This window comes from Anabrus simplex, chromosome 6, assembly GCF_040414725.1.
Source record: "Anabrus simplex isolate iqAnaSimp1 chromosome 6, ASM4041472v1, whole genome shotgun sequence".
Lineage (NCBI taxonomy): Eukaryota > Metazoa > Arthropoda > Insecta > Orthoptera > Tettigoniidae > Anabrus > Anabrus simplex.
The window spans coordinates 92,012,563-92,027,041 of record NC_090270.1 but is presented as its reverse complement, the minus strand read 5'-3'; the positions used below and the strand labels follow the sequence as shown (position 1 = coordinate 92,027,041).

General features: G+C 34.9%; 1 protein-coding gene across 10 annotated transcripts in view; it reads left to right on the top strand.

Annotated features, from left to right (window-relative positions):
* trol (terribly reduced optic lobes) overlaps positions 1-14,479 on the top strand; it is a 918,151-nt gene that overhangs the window by 872,931 nt on the left and 30,741 nt on the right. For all 10 annotated transcript variants that reach the window (XM_067149795.2, XM_067149796.2, XM_067149794.2 and 7 more), the window contains 3 exons: positions 782-927; positions 7,138-7,388; positions 10,943-11,121. In XM_067149795.2, the coding sequence (XP_067005896.2) occupies positions 782-927; positions 7,138-7,388; positions 10,943-11,121 (576 nt within the window). The remainder of the gene's footprint in view (positions 1-781; positions 928-7,137; positions 7,389-10,942; positions 11,122-14,479) is intronic.

Genomic DNA, 14,479 nt, shown 5'->3' with positions numbered 1-14,479 from the left:
AGTTTGAACGCAGTTCCTCTGCAAAAATTTAAAGCTTTCTTTACTATTCAGTTATACGAATAGCATCCTTTAACAACACTACTGCCAATTCTTTCCATTTCACTTTCAGTGACACAGAGTTCTTTGAACATATCAAACATACTCAGTCGCTGCTCCCTAAACTTTGAAAAGGAGAACTTTGACCATCTCTGTATTTGTAGGAAGATTTTATTGTTTTCTTACCCGTTCAGAGCAACTAGATTTAAATATCCGGTCTTCACTAGAAACAGGAGGAATTTCAACAGAATATCTAAGTGCTGAGTAGCCAAACGTAACATTAAAATTGTTGCAGCTCTCGTAATTTTGGATGATTTTGAATTATTTTTCCTCCTCCTGGCAATATACACCTAGGTACATACCACTCAAAAATCAGATTATATAATTAATCACCTTTAATAGGCTACAGTAGGAAGAAATAAATATTGTATAAATTTCTCAAACATTACTATTTACATTAGGTATAAATATCTCTGGTTATCCACTTACATGAAACAGATACAATTTGCTTAATGAACAAACAAAAACACATTGAAATTTGCAATAATGGACTGAAATTACAGTTAATTCAGCTCAATGTACAAACAGTATTCACATTGCAATAGTTCTTGGGATCTCTGTTTCATAGTTCAGTTTCACACATCTTGCTCAGGGAAAATGTGTATAAACAAAGTGTGGCTGTACCAAGTAATTTCATACGTTTGTGAGATGACCAAAACATTTAAAATTGTTTGCATATTAACAGGTTCAGCATTAGCATCAAGTTCAAACCTGCTGATGATGAAGATGCTGTGTTAATGTATTGTGCTCAAGATGAGGATGGCCATGGTGATTTCACATCCATCACTATACGAAACAGACGTGTTGAATTCCGCTTTGACACTGGTTCAGGTGAGAGTTCAGCATTAACATACATCTTGACTTGCTAAGATAATTTTTTAAATAGAGTATATCAATAAATAAATAAATAAATAAATTAAATAAATTAAATCAGTCAATCTCATTTCAAAAACACTACAAGTAAAGAAGAATGACAGTAAGATTGCTGAATTATACTTTTTTTTTTTTTAAATAACTTGTAATGGTTTTTATAAGTTTATATTGTTTTGTTGTTTCTTTACGCCCCTGTTGGAGCACTTTAATCATATACATTAAAATCTAATAGTATTACATAGAATCAGCTTTTCAACTGCTTCTTCTGCTCCCAGAACTACTTCATCCTGTCGGACCTGACTGCCCTGTGGTTGTCCATAATGGTGTACTTCCTTCGTTCAAATGTTATGAGTTTGAATCGTAGGTGTTTGTTCCTTAGAATTCTCTTCTCTTCTCAGCCTTCAATTTGGAGCATTGATAAATTTAATTCTTCAAAATTATTCATGATCTCTGTAAACCAAGTGTTCTTTGTTTTATTTTTCCAGAAGTAACTAAATAACTGCTTCACTAGTCAGGTTTCTGGTAGTCTGAATACATGACCAAAAAATAGGCAAATCTCCTTTTCCGCATTGTATCTATTATCGATTCACATTCACGATATAACACTTCATTAAGTAATAATCTTCACTGACCATCCACTTGGTGTTTATATTATTTATTCATTCATTCACTCATTCATTCCTTCAAACAGACGTCTGTTCACCTGTAGTGAATGATCTCAAGGATCCTGAATTCTGTATTTACATAAAAGAAGGTGGGGGTCAAAGATGAAGTGAAGTCATTTTAGTGATGAAGTTTTCGACACTGAGGTCGAAGGAAGGAGCTCAATAGTAGAGGCAGTGATGGAGTATGCTGAGCAAGCCCTTGATTGTGCCTATTGTATTTTTCTCTAGTAACTTACTGGATCTTGAAGATTTGAGGATATCCAACATGTACTTTGTTACATTACATGTATTTCCAAATAGCAAACCCCCTCACAGACCAGTTCCCTGGACAGTTATTATGTTTTTCACTTCAGTGTGAAATACAGCGCTCTATTGATTTCCATGGCCTGGGTTATTTTGCTTGCAGTGTGGATTGTTAGATCAAGTATTACAATTGCACATAATTTTTGGTTTATAATAACTGTGTCTGTGTTATAATAGATCCATTAGTAGAGAGGCAGTGTACCTATTCACACACTTCCCACTTGAGGTCACAGAGAGAACTAAATCATCGTCATCATCATCATCATTATAATCATTTTCAGCTCCAGGTTCCCAGGTGTGGTGGGAGGCTCATTTTAGTTTTGAAAGCAATGAACTCATCCACTCTGTTCAGCTGAATTGCTAAGCCTAACATTGTAGACGATTTTCTGTCTGGATAATCTCCCTTAGCCTTTTGGCAGTTCCCTGACACACATGCAAGGCAGCATTGTTTTCATTAATTTGTGTGTCATTTCCTACACAAAGGCTTCACCAAACCTCCCAGGGGAGAATTCCTCTGCCCTTAGCCGTTATCCTCCCTTAGTTTGTCGGGTTTGGTGCTGGCTGCCCAACCCTCGACCAGATAGTAGTAACCCAGGTAGTACGCCTACTGTTGCATGAGGTAGCAGGGTCCTCCTTATCTGACCTGAAAGAAATAAAATAAAAATTTTAAAAACTGCTATAACTTTGGTCTAAATAACTCTATTTCTAATTTTAAATAATCAGTACATGAAGTTCAAAAATTGTCCAAATCTTAAAAATGGAAAGAAAGAAGGAATTTTTCATCATATTTAAAAATGATGAATAGTGGAATTAGATATATGCTTCTTTTCACATTTCTATTGGATAAACTTGTTTTCTGTGTGTATATATTTCACACTCCACATTTCTTCACACAGGTTTAAAAATATATATTTTGTATATTTCTGCAATTTAAACATACAGTGAACACCCTCTTCACTGGCTTCTTGGGATTGGACCCTTGGTTGGATTTACAAAAAGGCTGGTTAAACCAACAATATTAAAATATTCTCCCTTGGGAGGTTTGGTGAAGACTTTGTGTAGGAAATAACACACAACCCCAGTAATTTATAGAACAATACTTTAATTTGACATATTTCACCATGTTTTGAATAATATTTAGAAATATATTAGACTTACGAAGTTTGTTTAGTTACAGTCCTTACTTTATTACAGATTACTGTATGTAAACATGAAAATGTAAGAGTGTAGTGCACACACATAAATGTGATAGCCTGCCATCACATGAAATATTAGGCCCGATTCATGGTCCAACAGATGCATTTTTCACTTCACTACACAATCACTTATTTGTTGAAGTAAATTTCAAAGAAAAAAAATAAGATTCTGTTCTTGAACTGTTAAAGCAGGTAATGCTAAGGAACAAACAAGTGTAATTCAAGTCATATGTAGAAAGACTCGAACAATGAAGGGAACACAAAAGAGGAAAAATAAAATGATAGGTCAGAAATAAAAAGAAAACATGAGAGGATAAGCATAAATTCCACATCTTCATACACTGCCATTTACAGATAGATTAGATCATTCCTCATCAACCCCAGTTCTTCCACGTGCATTTCTTCTCAGCCCCCAACAAGCTTGTTTCTTCTTCCTAGCTTCACCAGGAAGGCAGGCTTCAACGTTCAGTGAAGAGCAAGCATAATTGGCAGTCATACAAATTTTAGTGAAAAATGGAAGGGTATGTATAGGTATTTTAAGGCAGAAACAGGTTCAAGAAGGACATTCCAGGAATAATTAATGAACAAGGGGAGTGTGTATGTGAGGATCTTCAGAAAGCAGAAGTATTCAGTCAGCAGTATGTAAAGATTGTTGGTTACAAGGATAATGTCCAGATAGGGGAGGAGATTAATGCTAAAGAAGTATTAAAATTTACATATGATAACAATGACATTTTCAATAAGATACAAAAGTTGAAAACTAGAAAAGCAGCTGGAATTGATAAGATTTCTGGGGATATACTAAAGACAATGAGTTGGGATATGGTACCATATCTGAGGTACTTATTTGATTATTATTTGGTCGAAGGAGCTATACCAGATGAATGGAGAGTTGCTATAGTAGCCCCTGTGTATAAAGGAAAAGGTGATAGACATAAAGCTGAAAATTACAGGCCAGTAAGTTTGACGTGCATTGTATGTAAGCTTTGGGAAGACATTCTTTCTGATTATATAAGACATGTTTGCGAAATTAATAACTGGTTCGATAGAAGGTAGTTTGGTTTTAGGAAAAGTTATTCCACTGAAGCTCAACTTCTAGGATTCCAGCAAGATATAACCTATATCTTGGATTCAGGAGGTCAAATGGACTGTATCCCGATTGACCTGTCTAAAGCATTTGAGTGCAATTGAACTAGACAAAAGAGTGACTGAATGGGTTGCTATATTTCTAGAAAATATATCTCAGAGAATTAGAGTAGGTGAAGCTTTATCTGACCCTGTAATAATTAAGAGGGGAATTCCTCAAGGCAGTATTATTGGACCTTTATGTTTTCTGATATATATATATATAAATGATATGAGTAAAGGAGTGGAATCAGAGGTAAGGCTTTTTGCGGATGATGTTATTCTGTATAGAGTAATAAATAAGTTACAAAATTGTGAGCAACTGCAACGTGACCTCGATAATGTTGTTAGATGGACAGCAGGCAGTAGTATGTTGATAAATGGGGTTAAAAGTCAGGTTGTGAGTTTCACAAATAGGAAAAGTCCTCTGAGTTTTAATTACTGCGTTGATGGGGTCAAAGTTCCTTTTGGTCATCATAAGTATCTACGTGTTCATTGGGGTAATCACATAAACGGGATTGTAAATAAAGGGTACAGATCTCTGCACATGGTAATGAGGGTGTTTAGGGGTTGTAGTAAGGATGTAAAGGAGAGGGAATATAAGTCTCTGGTAAGACCCCCAACTAAAGTATGGTTCCAGTGTATGGGACCCTCACCAGGATTACCTGATTCAAGAACTGGAAAAAATCCCAAGAAAAGCAGCCCAATTTGTTCTGGGTGATTTCCGACAAAAGAGTAGCGTTACAAAAATATTGCAAAGTTTGGGCTGGGAAGAATTGGGAGAAAAAAGACAAGCTGCTTGACTAAGTGGTATGTATGTCTCGAATATTATTACAATATTTTTAAGTCCACCTATACAATACAATATAAACCACTATTTCATATGGTTAAAATTTTATACATAATACATAAAAGTCAATGGTACATGTTTCACCCTCCTTTATGGGCATCATCAGCCATATCAATCTTAAAAATAATACATATGGAGTCTTTCTAATCTTATGAATTATGAATAATGATTTCGTAAAACATTATACAATAACATCTAAAACAACGATAATGCACCAAAGTGTGTTAAAAAAACCAAAAAAAACCAGTTTTTTGAAGATTAAAATGTCGTTAAACATGAATATTTGAGAGTTTAAAACTAAAATGGATCCTTTTGTTATATATCATTAAGACTGTGACGGCCTTGAGTGTAAACACAATCAAAGGGGAATGTTTCTTCAATTCCCATAAAAGTTCCATTTTCTTTTCTACTTCCAGATATATCAACCGTATACACATTTTAACATGTTTATTACGTTCACACTTCTGTTTTAAATAACTGACAGTGATTTTACCATCTTGGATTCATACTATGGGAACTGAAGAAACATCCCCCTTTGATTGTGTTTACACTCAAGGCCGTCACACTCTTAATGATATATAACAAAAGGATCCATTTTAGTTTTAAACTCTCAAATATTCATGTTTAACCACGTTTTAATCTTCAAAAACTGTTAATTTTTTTTTAACACACTTTGGTGCATTATCGTTGTTTTAGATGTTATTGTATAATGTTTTACGAAATCATTATTCATAATTCATAAGATTAGAAAGACTCCATATGTATTATTTTTAAGATTGATATGGCTGATGATGCCCGTAAAGGAGGGTGAAACATGTACCATTGACTTTTATGTATTATGTATAAAATTTTTAACCAAATGAAATAGTGGTTTATATTGTATTGTATTGAACAGGTGGACTTAAAAAAATATTGTAATAATATTTGAGACATACGTCATCTTCAATACGGACCCAAAATGAGAATAGTTACTTGTAAGTGGTATGTTCCGAGCTGTCAGAGGAGGGATGACGTGGAATGACATTAGTAGACGAATAAGTTTGAGTGGCGTTTATAAAAATAGGAAAGATCACAATATGAAGATAAAGTTGGAATTCAAGAGGACAAACTGGGGCAAATATTAATTTATAGGAAGGGGAGTTAGGGATTGGAATAACTTACCAAGGGAGATATTCAATAAATTTCCAATTTCTTTGAAATCATTTAGGAAAAGGCTAGGAAAACAACAGGTAGGGAATTTGCCACCTAGGCGACTGCCCTAAATGCAGATCAGGATTGATTGATTGATTGATTGATTGATTGATTGATTGATTGATTGATTGATTGATTGATTGATTGATTGATTGATTGATCTTTAATCTTGAGGAAGGAAGTGTAGGATAAGAAAAAAGTCAGATAAAAGAAAAGAGGAAAAGACAAAAAGATAAAGATGTATACAGATGGTAAAAGAATAGGAACATAGGGCAAACATAAAATGAGGAAAGGAATTGAATGAGTCAATGTAAGTAGGCCATGGAAAGAAAGAAACAAGTGCAATTCAAGTCATGTATAGAAAGACAGGAACAGTGAAAGGAACATTACATGACCTAACGGCTGATAACATTAATATGAATTTAATTTTTCTTTGTATTTTTCACCTATAAATATATTTTATCTCATCTTCTAGGACTTCCTGTTCTCTCTGTTTTGTATTTCTCTAACCCTTTCTAGGAAGACCCTTTATAATAATCTCCTTACAACAACTTTCTTCCACTTTTTTCAACTTATCCCATCTAAACCATTTACACTTAGCCTTAAGAATGTCTAGGGAGTAAATAGCTTTTTGAGCACAAAATATAGCCAAATTATCATTATGTTTTACCTGAAACAGATTTATAATGTAATATTCCTTTCTCAGCTAGGGAAAATAATAGGCTCTATTCAAATTATCTTCATATTTATAACAACAATAGTATTCATTATTTCTCTTCTGTGTGTAGAGGATATCAGTAAACATTTTATCTGTTATTAAAAAGTAATTTTATTTCAGGTCCAGCAATAATTCGCAGTGAGCAAGACCTTGTTCCTGGTCAGTGGACAACAGTTACTGCTCGTCGTAATATGCGCATGGGTGAAATATCTGTTAATAATGAAGATCCTCCAGTGCAGGGCCGTTCCCCTGGTGTCACAGGTGGATTGAATTTACGTACACCTCTTTATATCGGTGGCATTGACAAGCAGCGTGTGACTCTTGCAAAGGGTGTAGAAGTTCAAAATAACTTCCGAGGTTGTGTATCAGAGGTAAGAGTACATTAATTTTACTAAAACACGGAATATTAAGGGTTGACAGAAACTGCAGCTAAAATCAATCAATTATTGACCTTAAAGTAGTTTGTACTTTAAGAACAGTGTTGTTATTCTCCAATATTTTGACAGTTCCTCTACTTTTGATCTAAAATTATTTGTTAAGTCAAGTTTAGCTGCTTGGTTGATTCATTGCCTTGGATCAGTTAGGTGTACATCAGTTGCTCGTGATACAGAATACCAAAATGTTTTTGGAATGTGAACAACCTGCACATAATATGCGTAAAACAACAACTGGGTCAAACCTGAATGAAGAACGTAGCAGTAGATGAACAGAATATGGCAGGTTCAACTGTAGGAATATTGTAGCAGTGTTATATCTATTTGTCTGTTCCCTGTCTGTGACATTTTATTGCAACAGGTTTGTGCAAAATTGGCTGGATGGACTGAACTGAAATTTTATATAAGGATAGCTGATATACTGCACTCACACTTGGGTTTTATTTTAATTTCAATATCTTCGACAATTTTCCCGGAAACTCCACGAAGCATACTTGACATACCTTTTTTGCCTTCTCTCATCATGATTCGATAGGCATAAATACTTGCCACAGAGACAGTTTTGTTCAAAAAATGCTTTGTTGACAAATCAACCCACAAGAATACATAATCATAATTCATTTCCATAGAAGTTCAAATGCCACTTCGGAGAAACTTGACATACTTATTTATTTAATCATATGGTGATTACAACTATTGAGCAAATTCCCAAGTCCAAGTTTTGCAGCCACTTGACAACACCTTCTGTGAGATGAAACAAATCACTGGGGCTTCCGTAGTAAGAGTGTAGAGGGTAATACTGGATGACAGGGTCCATTCTCTCCTCCTTATTAGGAGAATCTATCCACCCTCCAATTATGATGCAAATATTTGCAGTAACAATGCCTGGTTCTCATTCAATTAAATAATATGCCATATTGCAGTAAATAGTCTTCTTTTTTTTCCTTCTCTCATCTTGATGCGATAGGCTCAAAATCTTGCAGCAGTGACAGTTTTGTTCAAAAAGTGCTTTGTTGACGATTCATACTGCAGTAGAGCTATTGAATTCCCATCATCACTATGGCTTAATATAAGTGAATACTGTAAAGCGTCATAAGACTGATGAAGTTCGCTGATCCAGTTTAGCTGATCATCATGGCTTTGAAGAAAAATAGTGTGTTTTTTGAACTACTGTCATACAATCACCAGAGCTACTTCACTAGCTGTTGGAGCTTTGTAGTGACCCTGATGAGCATTGGCAGGCCTTCTACCAGTGTGGATTATGACCTGAAACTTATGATAATCTGGTAGTTATTTGCAAGTCCTTTACACTATTGACATTGTGAAGCATTCATTGTGGTTACTTGACTAACTCCTGCTTAATGCTGGGATAGTTAGAACACCTTAGATGTGCTTCTTTATCATCATCACTGATAAAATAAATTTGTAAAAACTGAACTTTTTCTTCTGAATCTGGCAGCAAGCTTCTGTGTAAATGATAAACTTGACCTTGCACTTTGAAAGTTCGCATTAAACTGTCTTCTACAATCTGCTTAGCACCGGAAGACGTCATCTGGAAACAGCCATTGTATTGTTGAAGTTGATCGATGAAATGGCGATGCTCTGGATGATCCCCCATCAGCAAATTATATAATGGCTTGGGCGGAGGTTCCATAGGATTGAGCTGTACTTTGCCAGAAATACAGACATGCTAGGCAACTCACCCTTCCATTTCAATGCATTACAGTACTGATATTTTTCACTCACATTGTCGATGCAGTTTTTGTAAGGTACTGTATATTGAGATCTTATGCCAGTCCTGATAGAGCCTTCTTTTCCATGGACATAAGCAATGCTCTGTCCATGCTCCAGGATTATTTCTCTTGTATTGCCTCTGCATTGCTTTGATGCTACTTGATGTACTTAAGGCTAAGTCTTCTGGTATTCGTCAACTAATCATCTGTTCACCTCAGGATGTTTCTGTTGATGTCTGATTAATGATGTTCGATTAACCCTGGGATTATTTTGAGCGTAAGTTTTTGCAGCTTCTTGAACTTATTTTTATGCATATAATCAATATATCTAGCACAATCTTAAAAATTTCTTTTGCAATTGGATGGTGTCATTTGTTGTCATAAATTGACTTTGGGAAAAAGCACATAAACGTCAGAATGGCCCGTGTAAAGATCTGCAGTAAAATGTAATCTTTTAACTAGAAAAGTCACTGTACTGAATTTAGTGTATAATACATTGTGGGTGTTTTTTTTTTTTAGTGGAAACCATTTTCTGTACAGTTTTGACTTAGTTATTCTAAAACAACAGTCTCTTAGCAAGAATAGCATTTATATCTCACTTCGTTATGAAGTATTTGCTACATATCTGATTTTGAGGCAGAAATTTTTGTCAATGTTTAATCCTTTGCACTCGTAAGTCAAGTGTCAAAAAATGCAGAAATTGTATTTGAGGGATTTATATGAATGTTTTAGTGCAATAACGAAGTTGTACTTTGTTTTGCAGACAAGAAAATCAAAAGAAAAAGTTTCAAATTTACTTCATTTTTACCCTTTAGAATATTTTTTTTTTCTTTTTGTAAAACTCTTTTGTAGCATACCTCTACACATATATTCAAACATATCCTTGAAATTTCATCTCTCTAACTTTAATATTCTCAGCTGGACATTGAAGAGTGAATGAAACCAATCCCAGAAGGACACCAGAGTCCTCTCAATGCCTAAGTTATATACTCCCCCCCACCTTTCTCCTTCGTATGAAAGTTCTCAGGAACAGAGTTTGTTTTGGTTGATTTAAACTACAGTACCTTTTATGAAAGGTCTTTTACCTAACTAATTAATGACATCTTTTTAACCTCTGAACTTCATTTTTATATGATTATTGATCTTTGAACAGGCCTAAATGTTCTAAGCCCCTAAATCTAACCAACATAACATTACACTGACCGATTACTGTTAACTGAAGTGGGGTCTGTCTTCTGCTATCACTCATCTCCGGTAGATGGCATTACTGCTCAAGAGATTATGAAGATAAATTTTTTCCTACTGTACAAGAACTAACCTGCCAATGACTGGTACATAAATGTAACAGAAATTCCTTGAATCAGTTACTTTCATATATAGGTTTCTCTGACAAATTTCTGTTACTATACGCATTTTTATTAGTTTGTAGCTAATATGTATGTTTGTACTTAATGTATTTCATTTTCAGAGATTATGCATTACAGAGTTTGGGACTTCCTGCTTATGCCATTCATATCTTGCCTATTGTAACACGTGCATAGTAATGTATGTGTCCAGTCCTTGAACATTATTTTCAGTATTACAACATACCGTATTAGGTGAGGAATTTAAACTAAAGAGATAAGAACTAAATGTTTTAATGATGTTCTTGTATTATTTAATGACCAATATGGACATTCTATATTGTGCCTATGTAATACATATAGTACTGTACTGTATTTTGTTTTAAAATTACAATGTTTTTGCTTTTATTACCAGATCAAGGTAGGAAACACAGATATCGAAATAGTCAACTCAGTGGTGGATGCAGCTAATGTTAAAGACTGTCACCAAGATTCTGAGCTTTCTCCTTGTGATCGAAACCCATGCCGTAATGGAGGAGTTTGTCGACCTGGTGCTAATGGAAATTATGATTGCAGTTGCCAATATGGCTTTAGGTGAGACTTTTTAGATTAAATTAGATTGATAAGGTACATTTAGCAATCATATAATCCATGTTATGTTTCTACGTAAATTGCTTGCTCTAATTTAAATTCATCAGCCACACAGATTTTTTAAAAAATAAAACACTAAGCAACATGTATTGAAACTAAAATGTAAATAGTTACTTTTACTAACAGTACTCACTGACTTCTGAATTCTAGAAGAAGTGATTTGGTGTCAAGTATTGAAATAAACAAGCAGTCTTTTAGTCATGTAGGAAGTGAAATATGAATACTGATCATTTTCTTTTACCCAGAAGAAAGATCAGTTCTATTAGAATAGTAACAAACCGTAATACAAATAATGAGAAATATATAAACACATAAACAGCATAAAAATATAGGGGTGTCTTTGGAACATTGATGATGATGATAAAAATATTGATTGTGCTTTAATGTTGAGTCAGGGAAGAAATTTAAGCCAGCATTACTGTACTCATGTAACTGACAACATAGAAAATATTTTAATTGATGCTTTCACAACCTATTATTATAGACATGATCATGTAGCTTTTGAGCTTTTGCTTTGTTTAGAAAACAAGGTAAAATTCTTTACGTTTCACAGAGAACTTTACCTCGCGACCTCAGAAGAAAATCTTATCTGATCACGAAGAAGACTTCCCTAATAATTTTAATTTAAGAATACTTTACCGTTGGTCTATTGTAAGACAAAGACAATGATTGATCTTATTCTGGTGGAGAAGGAGAAACGTAGACACCTGGAAGATGTGACAGCAATGCCAAGAGCAGATTTTGAAGGAGACCATAAAGTGGTGGTAGCTGAATTAAGGCTTCGTAAAATAACGAAGTTAATAGAAAAAAGGGAAAGAGAAAGAGATGGAAGTTAAAAGAGAAAAAAATAAGGGAAAAGGTTCAAGAGAATCTGAAAAAGAAATGACTTGAATAGTGTGGAAGAGGAATGGACATGTTTTAGAAATGGGTTTGTAAAGTGTGCAGTAAACACCTGTGGAAGACTATCAGGGAGGAAAAAGGAAAAGGAGACTCCTTGGTGGAACAGGTAAAGGATGCAGTTAAAGAGAAACACATGCCTTGGAGTAAGTGGATAGGCAACAGTAGTACAGAGAATTGGCAGAAATATAAAGCCAAAGGTATGTAAGAAAATAGTATAAAAAGAGAAACGGACGAGCTGGGAAAGTTTCACAGAAACTTTACAGGTGGATACAAAGGGAAATAAAAAGGTGTTGTACGGTTTGGTGAAGAATAGTTTATGACATAGGGAAGATACAAACTTTGTAAAAACTGAAACAGGGCAGATATTGACACAAAGAGATGACATACTAAAAATATGGGAAGAGTACTTCTCAGAATTGATAAATATTAAATACAGTGAACTGGTAAATGAGAAGGAGCAAGAAGAAACAATGGGGAAAGAAGAAGAACAAGAAGAGGAGATATCGATGTTAGAAATAGAGGGCGGTAAAGCAGCAGGACCAATAGGGCTATAGTGGCTCTATAGATTATTTAGAATAATCTGGAGGATAAAGGAGATCCCTGAAGAGTGGGGAAAGGGTTTAATTATCCAATATTTAAAAAAGGTGATATAAAGGAATGCAATAACTACAGAGGGATCACCCTTATTGCCCATATAGCTAAGATATTTGAGAGAGTATTAGAAGGAAGACTGAGGAGGAAGGTAGAAGGAGAAATGGAAGAACAGTATGGTTTTAGGAAAGACAGATCAACATCTGACCTGATCTTTACATTAAGACGTATGATGGAGAAAAGATGGGAGTTTGGAAAAGTCATAGTGATGACATTTATTGACATTCAGAAGGCTTATGACAGTGTGCCCAGACATTTGGTATGGGACACATTAAGTAAAAAACAAGTTAACAGAGTGGAAGTGCAAATGATAAGAGCTATGTACAAAAATTGTGTTAATAGTGTGAAGACTAGTATAGGAAAAACAAAATGGTTTAAAGTTGAAACTGGTCTCCAACAGGGAAGTTTACTATCTCCCATACTATTCATCATAGTCATGGATGAAATTCATAAGAACATTAAACAGATTGGAAAGACAGGCAACAAAACCCATGCTGTTTGCAGATGATACAGTGATATGGGATGAGGATGAAACGGAAGTGCAAAAACAAGTAGATGTATGGAATCAAGAGATAGAAAAATTTGGGATGAAAGTAAGCACAGAGAAAAGTAAAAGAATAGTGATGACAAGGGGAAGGATGGAAGGAAGAGGAAAGATAAAACTGAATGGTAAAATTCTGGAAGTGGTTAAAAGTTTCAAGTACTTGGGAAGTGTGATCACAGAAGATGGAAAGATTACCAAGGAAACTGGAAAAAAATACAACAAGCAAACGGCTTCTATCAGAGTGTAAGGGGTACTTTGTGGAACCAAGATGTCCTGAACAAATGTAAGAATGTATTATATTTAACTTATTATGAACCCATACTAACCTATACAGCTGGATAGTGGACTGCAACAAAATGAGAGGAGAGTAAAATATAGGCAGCAGAGATGAAATTCCTAAGAGGTATTGAGGGCAAGACCAGAAAGGGTAGAATTAGAAATGAAGAGATAAGGCAAAGGACAGGAATCTTGAAACTTCAAGACAGGATAGAAGCAACAAAGCTAAAGTGGTATGGGCATATGATGAGAATGGGAGAAGAAAGAGTGCCAAAAAAAACTTTTTCAGAGAAGTTAACAGGAAAGAGACAATGAGGAAGACCACAAAAGAGGTGGACAGATTCAGTGTGAGAGTGCATAGAGAAGAGGGGAGGAAAACCAGAAGATGTACTTAAAAAAGGAGAAGAATGGTGGAGAGACAGGCAGCGATGGAGGTCCTTGATTCACAACCCGACCCGGGAAGCTGCAAACGGCACACGAAGATGATGATGATGATGATGATGATGACTCTTATTCATCACCAGATGGCTCGCTGTGTGCTAGCCTTCCAAGTGGGAAGTGACATTGACATCTTAACTCCAATTAAGATGTTCAATTGTATATGCAATGCAAAGTAAACAGCAAGGTCATCAGACAAATCAAAGACAATGAAAGACTTACAATAGACCTATAAAATATTCTTAAATTCAAACCATCAGTATTAGAGAAGTCTTCCTTGTGAACAGATAAGATTTTCTTCCGAAGACACGGAACAATGTTCTCTGTGAAACATAAAGAATTTCACCTCGGGTTTCTTTGACATGGCAAAAGCCCAAAAACTATACCGGTATGATAATGTCTAACATAAAAAGTGCTTGACATGCAAAGAATTTATGAAATCATTATAATTTAGGCTTTATAGCCGGAAATACCAACTCAGTTTGGTTCAAG